This window comes from Parambassis ranga, unplaced genomic scaffold (assembly GCF_900634625.1).
Source record: "Parambassis ranga unplaced genomic scaffold, fParRan2.1 scaffold_24_arrow_ctg1, whole genome shotgun sequence".
NCBI classification, from domain to species: domain Eukaryota; kingdom Metazoa; phylum Chordata; class Actinopteri; family Ambassidae; genus Parambassis; species Parambassis ranga.
Window position 1 is genome coordinate 21,598 of NW_021144797.1, and position 11,499 is coordinate 33,096.

At 41.5% G+C, this 11,499-nt stretch overlaps 1 protein-coding gene across 4 annotated transcripts; it reads right to left on the reverse strand.

Moving 5' to 3' along the window:
• Positions 1–246: 246 nt before the first annotated feature.
• Positions 247–4,023, reverse strand: LOC114430586 (uncharacterized). 4 transcript variants are annotated; one of them, XM_028398660.1, is made up of 3 exons: positions 2,900–3,929; positions 618–2,754; positions 247–489 (listed from the first exon to the last, which is right to left on the reverse strand). In XM_028398660.1, exons 1-2 carry the CDS (start codon positions 3,223–3,225, stop codon positions 624–626), a joined length of 2,457 nt encoding a protein of 818 aa, XP_028254461.1. In that variant the 5' UTR covers positions 3,226–3,929; the 3' UTR covers positions 247–489; positions 618–623. The 4 variants fall into 4 exon arrangements, with proteins under 4 accessions (XP_028254461.1, XP_028254462.1, XP_028254463.1 ...); XM_028398661.1 differs by having other exon boundaries at positions 247–527; XM_028398662.1 differs by lacking the exon at positions 2,900–3,929 and adding an exon at positions 3,994–4,023 and having other exon boundaries at positions 247–2,754.
• Between the last annotated feature and the right edge of the window lie 7,476 nt (positions 4,024–11,499).

Sequence of the window (11,499 nt, forward strand, 5' to 3'; positions counted from 1 at the left end):
TACGGAAACTCTAGTGTCTTTTAAAAAGCTGTTTTTAAATCATATTCAAATATCTCTTTTGTTTTGCCCTCATATAATCAATCAGTTTTAGGAAATGAATGGCCATATGTTAAATTATTTATATTTTTGCCAAAAAATAACTTTGTATGGACCCAAGTTGTACTTGTTTACAAAACACAACGTAATTTTTAATATAAAAAAAAATCCCCAAACACAACTTTGCTGATTTTTTAAAAATTGTGCCATTTATTAAACTGTTTTAAAAACACTGTATTCATTTCATTTAAAAAGAACTGGTTATACAGATTTTTTAGAAAAAACTATCTGGTAACAGGAAAAAACATGTGTAACAGGAATGAAGTCAGGTAACAGGAATTAAAGAAAGATAGAGTAAAAAGTGTGATCATAAGATGGTGGGATGGTGGGACAGATAGTGTGTTGCTCCTTTCTGCAGAAAGCTGTTGGTAGATGTTCTACTATTGTTCTCTTCTGCAAAAGAAGAAGAAGTCTTAAGATCCTTCCATTGCCTACAAGTTAAAAACATTTTTGGTCAGGATGCAGCAACTATCAAATAGTGGTCCAGGTAAAAGTCATGACAACAAACTTCTTAGTCTAACCTTTTTTTAAGAAAACTTCTGTAGTTTTGCCCACACTTCTTTTTCAATTTCCATGTGTCGACCAGTGACTGGTTTTGTGGGAGGGATGAGAGATACAATGTCCTCAAAGAGGTACCACATAATGTCTTCCCGCGCTGGCCAGAAAAATCTGTTCACTCCAATTTTCTGCATGCAACGCACTTGTATGTGTGTTTCACTTGTGTCCATGATGATCCCAGGGTAAAGGTCACCTTCATATTTCAGGACACACCATTTTCCTACAACATCAGGGTTTTGCCATAGGACTTCTGTGTCTGTGAGAGTTCCAGGAGCTGCCTGCTGATTGAACACGAAATGCTTTGTGTTGAAACATTCACACTTAAGATTTTGTGTTTCTGAGCACAAACAGCTGACATCCCTGTACATTAGTTTGCCATGAGTTAGGGTTACTGCCTGATGCATTCTCATGGTTGATGGAATTGGTGGCACGTTGTTGGGCATCATTGAAACTGCTTTTTCAACAGCTTCCTCTTTGACAAAAAACAACTTTATTGTTGTGTCTGTCTTTTGCAACGCAGAAAACAGCTCTGCAGCATCAGGAATATCTGTCCCTTTGCTGACCAGACTGTCAGCCCTTCTCTTCAGTGCCCCTCCCACACCATCTGGGGCACCCTTCCCATGGCTTGCTTCAAAGAAGTTCCATGTGCCAGCAGCGAATCCTCTTCTGAACAGCTCAGTGCAAAACAGGAAAAAATTTCCACGCTGTTTGTACTGAGTACAAGGGCCATCACTGTAAAAGTGGATAGTAGAGACCTCTGGATGTGCACTTTGTAGGTAATCAAGCACTGGTGACAAATACTGCCAGATAGCTGGTGGGCCTTTTTGTCTTGAAGGTGACACTGTACAGAAGGACATTGGCTGAGGCATTGCATGCATATAAAGCACACCTGTGTGCAGTGTTGCCTGCTGGTGGGATGCTCCAAAGTGCACTGCTTGAATTTCTGTGCTGTACTTGCAGAGGTAATTCTCAGAAAAATCAACATGAATTAAGCATTCATGTGCTTTCAAGCCATGCCTCAGTGCCCTGTAATGGGAAAACTGGTTGTTGATGTTGAACATGTGTCGTTTAAATCTATGCAGAAGAAGATTCATCTGTTCCAGTAGTTCTTCTTGTGTGCCAAGTAGCTCTTTTTTGATTGTGATTTTAGATGTTTTGCCATTGGGGTCATTCTTGTGCTCCTTATCCACAATTGCCCACTGGAGATAAGACACTTGACTCTGTGGATTATACTGGCTGGACACTGGGCAGGAAAGATCTTTGCACTCAGCGCACTGTCCATACATGCACTCAATACTGTGTGTGTCACATGTGATGGCTTTCACAAGATCATCCAGGTTGACTGTGTTGATCACTTTCAACTGGTGCAGCTTCTGCACAAGAAAGCCCAGATTCTCATGCATCTTGCACATGCATGTGTCCCGATCACTCAGAGTTGGATGAGAAACCCAAAAAGGTCGGAGCAAACAAAAGAGGGAGTAGGAAATGGAGCTTTTATCTTCTGCCAGAAACTTCCTGTGCAAATTTTTCATCGTATCAGACAGGAAACGTTTTTGTTTTCTGTTTTTCTTTTGAGTGATGGTCTGCTTCTTCCCAGTTGTGATGCGACTCACATCATCTCTTAAATAGAAATCTCTCACCCTCTCTATTAGACCAGCTGCAATCCTGTTGTTTCGCTTCCGATCATAGGTGAAGTTAAACCTCCCCTCCTTCTCATGGTTCCATCTTTTCTTTGAAAAGCCCAATGAGTTTAAAGCAAAACGCTGTAGTCTGTACTTTTTCAAAACTTTTCCTGTTACTATCTTTGCGATGATTTGCCTTTCCTTCTCCCCCTGTGCTTTTGTGTACTTATTTCGGATGTCCTGTACAAGAGCCTCATGAAACAAAAGGGTCTTCTGAATAGCTTCACGAGGAAGCTGTCTCATCTGTTTCTTAACCTTTTTACGTGGAGATGGATTATTCTTTTTCATGCGCTGGGTTTGTTTCTTGTACTTTTCTGTTTTTCGAACTTGTTTTTTCAGAAGCATCTGCAGTTCTTGAATTTGTTCCTTAAGCTTTTTAATTTTTTTTCTGCTTCTTCTCCTCCCTTCATTTTGCTGCCTAAAACCCATCATGAGAAAAACATTAAATGTTAACAATTTAATGAGAGTGCATTGTATATTTAATTATTACACATTTGACAAATACACTTGCCAAACCATACACATAATGTGACAGGAGCTGTGTTCAGAAACTAATATTGGACCTGGAAATTCTTGGCTGTGGATCTGCAGGGTCAACTGGTGATACTTGGGGGGTGTCTGGAGGTGTAATGATGAGTTCTTGAGCTTCTTTTCTTGCTTTTAACCTATGATAAGTCTCCCTCCACTTTCTGCGTCGTCTGCGCTTTTCCCTCTCACTGACATTATAGATTCTTTTCTTCTTGCCTGACTCTATGTCACTCCTGTACTTGTCATGTTCTTTCTGTAAATATTTTTGTCGCCTCCCTGGGTCTGCATCACGTCGTGCACGATAGCGCCGCTGCTTTTCTGCAGCAGTTAATGGTGGATTTTTTCCCTGTAAGAATAGCATTTATATTGTCAAACTGACCTTATGTGTAAACTAAAGCTTACTAACTTAAGCTGGGGACACACTACACAGTTTTTTTTGTCTGATTTCACCCTTAATTCCCTGTCAGGTTAGGGTTTGGGTTACACTACAGTGGTGTAGTGTGAACTGTTCACCAACCCAACTGCAAACATTTCATGTCAATGAAAAAGAGAGGGTGTGACATGGGAACTAGTGCCAGAAGATGACGGGAAGTAGCAGGAATATTAAAATAACAACCGACTCCTCCATGATTTGATCCAAACCAGTTTTTTCTTCCTAATTCTTCCTGATCTTCTTCTTTGAGTTTGTTGGTGGTTAGCAAACAACAAATTGTCACATTACTGAATACTGGGGAAGTCATGTATTGTGTCCCCAGCCTTAGTATTCAGGTCAACAGTATCAAAAAACTGATATAAACCTTAAAAAAATCAATTAAATAAAGGGGGATACTCACTCCTGTTACAGTAACACAGTCCTGTTACTCACTATATCAGTAACAGGACTGAAAGTAACAGGACTGAGTTTTTAGCAAAGAATTAGCTAAAACATGAAATATAGCAATATGGCGTCCATGCTAGCAGCATGAGGACATCTAGCACATCTACTAATTCACCAAAAATATGTATTTTTTTAAAATAAAAACTAACATCTAACAAAAAACAAGGTAACAGGACTGAATGTTTATATTGACCGTCTCAGCCACAGTTAAAATATCATCAAATATACAGAAAAGAAAAAGAGAGACCTTACTTTTGGTCTGCCCATTTTCCTTAGAAGAACTAGATAATGCAACTTCCTGTTGACCATGTGACTTGTGGAATGTTCCAATTTTTTTATAGAGGGGGATGTGTTAGGGTAACAGGACTGAGGTAAAACATAGGGACATGACTAAAATGTATATTTTAACTACAGTATTATAAATTTATTAAAAAAAACATCTTTAAATCAGAGATGGAATATAGAGTCATACAAAAATGTAAAAAATAAAACATTTCTATTTGATTTTAATTATTATATTTCATGGTACACTGTTGTATTAGAGACTGGGGACACACACAATGTGCTAATTTTCACTAGGTTTAGTAGGTTTTTTAAATAATTGCAATTATTTATATTAAGCTGGCAATCAGGTCAAGGTTCAAGACAATTTCCTTAACAATAAAATGTGTTCTATAGTCAATTTTAATATATATTTACACAAATAATCTCATGGGGACGTAAATGGCACCGATTTGGTGGAATGGCCCTATTACTGAAGCTCTGTAATGATGTGGCAGTTTCATGCTGTCTTCTCTCTGCATATTGCTAATATTAATTAATTCAATTAATTTAAATAATTAATTATTAAAGTAGTTAGTATATTTTGCTGCATGTGAAAGGCTAACGGTGTCAGTCTAGTCTAGTGACTAGTCTTGGCATCCATTTTGTGTTCTTCCATGGCAGCCATTTTGTCTGTGTTAGGAGGTTTTGAGGCTCACAAAATGGCTGAATGACAGTGTCTGGATCATGGCTGTTTCATGCTGTGTAATTAACCCTAATGAAACAGGGCGCCTTCATTTCTGTAAGGCTGTGTGTATGATGTGCTTTGTCTCCCTCAATGACATGATGAAGCTACTGTGTCACATCTACATCTATGAGGTTGTGTTTTTCAGTGTTGCAGCCTCTAATTTCTGATGCTAATATGTGCTTACGTCTTTTCTATGTTTGTGACAGCACTGTCACTATGTGATTGAAATCAGCTTGAAAGACTGGTGGTGTTTTTATTAACTGTGTAATGTGGCTGAGGGACAGACTAAAGCTGTGAGACTGCACCTGCTGGTTGTTGGTTTGTGCTGACTGCATCTATGGTGCTTCAGACTTGTGTTTGTGTTTTGCTGTTCATTACATTAAGCAGTGAGGCTGTCTACAGAAGACGTGATCTGAACTTTGTCAGTCATGGCCTCTGGCAGCCATTTTGTCTTGTGCTCCCATGTCAGCCATTTTGTTTCTGTTAGGTTTTCAGGCTTACAAAATGGCTGACAGATGTCTGTGGATAATCAGCTGCCTCTTTGTAGTAGTAACATGGATGCTAGTGTGTGGGTTAGCCTTTTTTTGTATATATATTGTACAGTATGTTGTAACTGTAAAGTGTTGTAAATTGAGCTGTGACACTATGCACAGCACCATTGATCCTGAACTTGTATTGATCACATACTCAGGTGCTTGTGTTTCTCTCATCTTTCCATGTCAGCCATCTTGTCTCTGTGGTACAGTACAGTGGTTTGTCTGAATGTTGTGAACAGTACAGTAGATGGCAGGGTTCATCTGTGTATTGCTAATATTGATGGTGTATTGATTAGGCTGTTGGCAAACTAGGAGCTGTGCTATGTCAAAGATCTGACTGTGGTGTGGTTTTCTGTGTGATATAAGATTCTACATTCACCTTTTGCTGCTGTGTGTTTTAGCCTGTCTGACAATATCAGCAGTGAATTCTGAGTGTGGCTGCTTTCATAGACAAACTGATTGTCGTCTTATACTTTTGTCATAATGAAGCTGTGAGATTGTGTAAGTCATTGTGGGGTCTGCCATGTTTGACATGTGATTAGTACAGTATGTGATAAGAGATCAGACATGATGTGTGGATGGAGTCAGGTCCTGTGAGAGCACAGTGTCATAATCTTACCTGCTTTACTTAATGTGTGGATTTGTGCCTTGTATGTGAACAGGTTGTCAGTGTGTTGATCTGAACTTTTGTCAGTCACTGATTCTGCCTTTGGCATCCATTTTGTGTTCCTACATGTCAGCCATTTTGTCTCTGTGTTAGAAGGTGTTGAGGCTCACATACTTGATGTGTGCTGTGTATGATGGATAACTGTCAGGCTCTGTAAAAGCACACCATCTTGTGAGCCTGTTTTTTGCTCATTGAAATATGGTGCTCATTGATATTGCTGTGTTGCTCCTTGGATATTTGTGATGCTAATGTGTGCTACGCTGTTTCATTTGACAACACTGCAAGACAAGGCATTAGTTAAGTGAACTTGAATGATTATTGCTGTGTTTTGTAGCAGTTTCAAACGTGTCATTTATTTCTGTTGTCTGGAACTTTTGGTAATTAAACTTAGTCTGGACTTCTGTCAGTCCCAGCCTGGTGCCCTCCATTTTATCATGTCCTTCCAGTGTGGCTGCACTGTGTTAAAGATCTAAATGTCTTGATTGTCTTCATTGGTGTTTGTGTCTGTTAATATGTGGATTTTTTTTCTGATGGAATGATGTAGAACTTGAGCTGTGTGACTGTACAGTGTCTTGTTGTTCCATGTCAGCCATTTTGTCTCTGCTGAGAGGCCTAGTATCTGGATTATGGCTGGTCACTTGTTTAATAAAGATGTGTTAACGCACCAGAGCTACTGTCACTAACAGTGTTGGGTTGTGTTAGCAGCATATACAAGAAGTGACAGTAAACACAATGCATGTGTTGATGATTTTCTGTGTCCTCTTCACAGATACTGTGTGTTGATACCCCAGTATTTTCTGAGCCAGTCATCTACAAAGTAAGTTACTAACACAGCCACAACTGTTATGTTGTGTTATTTTAAATGATACAATGATTCTGTACATGGTTTGTAAACCTTCAGCTGTAATGGAAACAGTAGTGCTTTTTATATTGTTAGAATGGAAATGTTACTGTGCCTTGACAGATTTTTTTTCTTCCTTTCAGCCTTTTTGGAAAACTCTTCGGATCGTTGCTGGATAACCCTACAGACACACACACACATTCTATATAAATAACATTACATTAACACCTACACACACACATTCTATAGAAATAACACATTGCTACACGTACACACACACATACATTCTATATAAATAACATTACATTAACACCTACACACACACATATTCTATAGAAATAACACATTGCTACACGTACACACACACATCACACATTCACTCTTGTCTAGTCTTTTTTTTTTTTCTTCACAGGACAATGCCGCGGAAGGGGAAGAGGTCCCAGGCCCAAAAGGTGCGCTGGAGACGGCTGGACCTGGCAGATCCTGGACCACCAGAGGTCGCAGCCAGTGCCTCTCCTGCTGCACAGGTAAATGTTCTTATGTCAGTGTCCCTATTTAAAGTCAAGAAGTAATTAATGCTTCTTTTGCTGTAATGTTGCAGACAAGTCATATGGCAGCATTTGATATGCTGTTTATTATGTCAAAAGTTTGGCTTATCAGGTGGTCTTTCAGTAGTCATAAACAAAATGCTCTGTTCTTAGACGGCCCCGACACCTCCACCACCAACACAGTTGCAGAGAATGGATGCTGCACCCTCCTGCTCCCATTCTCCAACTGCAGATGTATGTATTTTGCATCTTCCACTCATTTAGTCATCAAACACTCGTCAGTTTAATAGATCTTAGTACATTTTTTTTCCTCATTCACTGACGTAAATGAGACAAAATGTACTCCACACTTCTTAATCGCTTAGTTTTATACTGTTGTAATTAGTTTTTTATACTTAATTTTATACTTAGTAATTTAGCTTGCATTGTTTCCATCTTGACAGACATTCAGTCATGGTTTTGGTTATTTACATGTATACAATATGCACAACAGGAGTTAAAGTTAAATGCGTCTTATTTTCTATCAGATGGGAACCCTGATGCCTGATACCCGGATGCCTGAAACACCTCCACCTACCAAACCGTTTTGGGCATCCCCATCACATTCTCCAGCTTACAAGGTAGGATGTTTTAACTGTGCTTAACATTGTACACATTTACACTATTAACTGTATATTGTGTTACATGTGTCACAAAACTAAAATGACAAATACGTGAACTTTTTTATTAAAGAGGACATGAAACATTGACTGTAGTTGGCATGGGCAAATACAACAATATAAACCTTGTTTCACCAGGTTCCCAAAGTGCAGACACCACCACAGTCGAGAACCTTCTGGCTGCAGAATGTGAAGGCTTCCCATTCATCTCATCAGGTATGTCGATCTTTTGTCATAGTTACAGTTTTAGGTAAAGTAGGGCCACAAATACTATGTATGTACACATTCTCTTCTGTTAGTAGCTTCAAACTAGGTTTGATGTTCTGTTTTTGAATCAAGCTTTAAATTTACATACAGTAGTAGTAATGACAGTTCCTCCTCACACACAGGATTCACACACACCACCACAGACAGGGAAAGGGCCAGGTAAACGTGTTTGTTCTGTGAGAGCGACTCACAGCCAGGGCGATTACAGGTACAGTCAATTTTCGCGAAATCATCAGTGTGCCTGTAACGCTCTGTTGTTCCTGGCCTTCCACAGCGAAGGTTTGTGCTTTAACACTGCAGACCTTGACAGAGTCCTTGCGCGCGGTGACTCTGTCTATGTTGAGGTTAAGACAAACCTTTTGAGAGATGGTAAGTTTCGGAGCGATCACCTCGCCGTAGAGGAGTTGCCCCAGCAGGTGCGGACAGACACCAATATGTACAACGTCCACATGGCTGACATCAGGTTGGGAAACCTGAAAGGAGACCCCCACAGCGATCGAAGGGAAGCTTGGTATTTGCCTCTTTCCTCACGTCTTCAGTGTCTGGCGGTCGATGTTAGCCATGCTTTGCTGGTCGTGTCCCCCGAGTTTGTCGCAGTTTTTCGTGACCGATCAGGACGCTATGGAGTGTTCGATCCACACTCCAGAAATGCAGCAGGCTTTCCCCAACCACGAGGAACGGCAGTAATGATCACTTTTGCCCACCTGGATGATCTGGTCAAACACCTGCATAAGTTATTTGAAGGCCGTGGTGCTTATGCAGGGTATGAGTTTGTGCCTGTTTCTTTCGAAACTGTCAACGTGCCAAACCAACCCCAAATAGCTACACATACACCATCAGCAGAACAAAGTCATGGAGCACCATTAATTGTAACAAAAACAAAAAGGCCAGCTCTGCACACACCCCAAACAGCCACAAAATTAGAAGCAGAAACAGTTGCTGAGATTTGTGAGCAGACGGCACAAATAACTATAGATGCTCAAAAATCTCATAGTACCTCTGGTGCAGGACTTCTCAAGTATTTGAATGCCAAAACCGTAAACAAAGTGAACAAGCAGCGGCGCAGAAAAGCAATACGCAAGGTGCACGAATGCCAACGTCATTTACCTCCAAAACACGATCTACGACGGAAATATAAAAGGCAACATGAGAAACAACGTTATGCAACATCTCCTGCATTGCGAATAAAAAAAACCGTGGCTTTCAAAACAAAATACTCCGGGGACTATGAGTATCGCAAACAAAAACGGGCATCAGTTAAACATCACTATGCAGATTCTAATGTTCAAATCAAAGTAAAGGCACACAAAGTAAAAAAGTACAGAACTGATGTCCATTTCCAACAGAAAAAGAGAGACTACATCGTCAGGCGGTATACCACGGATCCTGCATTTCAGAATCGACACAAACAATACATGGTACAGAAATACAAACAGGCTTTTGTTAGAGACAACAAGAAAACTTACATCACTAGGAAGTATGCACATGACCAGACTTACAGGGAAAAAAAAAAACAAACACTGCACAAAAGGTATCACACTGACGAACATTTTAGACAGCATCACATACAAAAGTGCACACAAAACAAAAAACAAAAATTTGCGTCACAGCCCACGCTGCGCGTATATCACAAGATTCGGTGCGCGTTAAGGATAACGCGTAAATACAGACAGGCCACAATCCGCCGATGGCAAACTCCACAACCTGAAGTCCCGCGCCAGGTTGTGGTCAACACAGTCATACGAGCTGCGATTTCTGCGTTCCGGGAAGCCATTCAGAATGGACCCACACACGTTTGTACCGTGTGCCACAGAACTCTGTTTCCAAATCAAGTCAAGCCATGTAACAGATCAAAATACGTTAAAAACCTTCGCATGGTAGAGGCTTGCTTGACTGGAACATATGTTCACGCATGTGGCAGTGACTGTTCGGCCCCTTGTAACACTCCGCAACCTAGAATGCTGGAGTGGATCTGCCATACTTGTGACCGGCACCTCTACCGAGGAAATATGCCATCGGTCGCAGTGGCAAATCGCTTAGACGTAGCCCCCATCCCCCCCGAACTGCGCGCTTTAAATGTACTCGAAAGGCAATTGATTGCAAAAGTCTTGCCTTTCGCAAAAATAGTCACGCTTCCCAAAGGACAGCAGAGAGCAGTACATGGCGCGGTTGTCTGCGTACCGTCAGAGGTAGAGACAACAGTAAATTCGCTACCGAGGCCGAGTCACGAAGCCCAGTTGCTTCAGGTCAAGCTAAAACGTCGCCTAACGTTTAAAGGACATCAGCACTTCTACACAGTAAACATGACCAACGTTCTTGCGGCGCTTTCAAAACTAAAAGAGATGCACTCCGAATACAGCGACGTATTCATCCTCGAGGATGCTAATTTTGACAGCGTCTTCGATGACGACGCGTTTGAAAACGAACAGAACGCCGAAGCAGCTGAGCAGGCTGGGCCATCAAACGTCGCAAGTGAACCGGAAGAAGCGGACGCGGAAAACGCCGAGGAAGGACAGGAGAACCCTGGTCTGGCCTTAGATACCTGCATGCAGCCTGCAGACATCGCACAGGAAATTTTGTCATACGGCCACGGAATATTTAGCGTCGCCCCCGCCCAAGGAAACCGGCCCGTTGGTTTCTTCGCCATTCCGAAGCTTGAAGCTATGGCCTTTCCTGTGCAGTTCCCAACGGGGCACAACACTTTGGATGAGGTCCGACAGGTCAGGGTTTCACCTAGCATGTATTTCAATGTTAGGCTTTTCTCTGTCGACACCCGTTTTGCCGTGGATCAGAGCTATTTGTTCTTCGCTCAGTTCGTCATTGAAACGCACATGGCTACCGAGAGCATGTCGATTCAAATGCGAAAAAGTAAACCGGTAACCAAAGATGGCCGCGCAGTCTGCAACAAAATGCTGCAAGATAAGGACGAGCTAGAGCAGCTGATAACGAATAGAGAGGCGGTGCGTTTTATGAAACCTCTTCGAGGCACGCCGGCCTATTGGGATGCAGCGCTGAAAGACCTCCATGCGATGGTGAGGCAGCTGGGAAAGCCAACCTTTTTCTTGACTTTCTCTGCTGCTGAAATGAGGTGGCCTGAGGTCGTCGAGGCCATCAAAGCGCAACAAGGCGAAGAGGTGGACTTTTCCGCGCTTGACTGGAATGCAAAGTGCGACGTTCTCCGGAGCAATCCAGTCACCGTCATGCGCATGTTCGAACAACGAGTCGACGCGC

What these genes read in the sequence shown, in the direction of transcription:
- LOC114430586 (XM_028398660.1), bottom strand. Translation starts at nt 3,225, where the DNA reads ATGCTATTCTTACAGGGAAAAAATCCACCATTAACTGCTGCAGAAAAG. An exon ending in CCACAGCCAAGAATTTCCAG is followed by an intron (nt 2,755 to 2,899) that starts GTCCAATATTAG and finishes GATGGGTTTTAG; the next exon opens with GCAGCAAAATGAAGGGAGGA.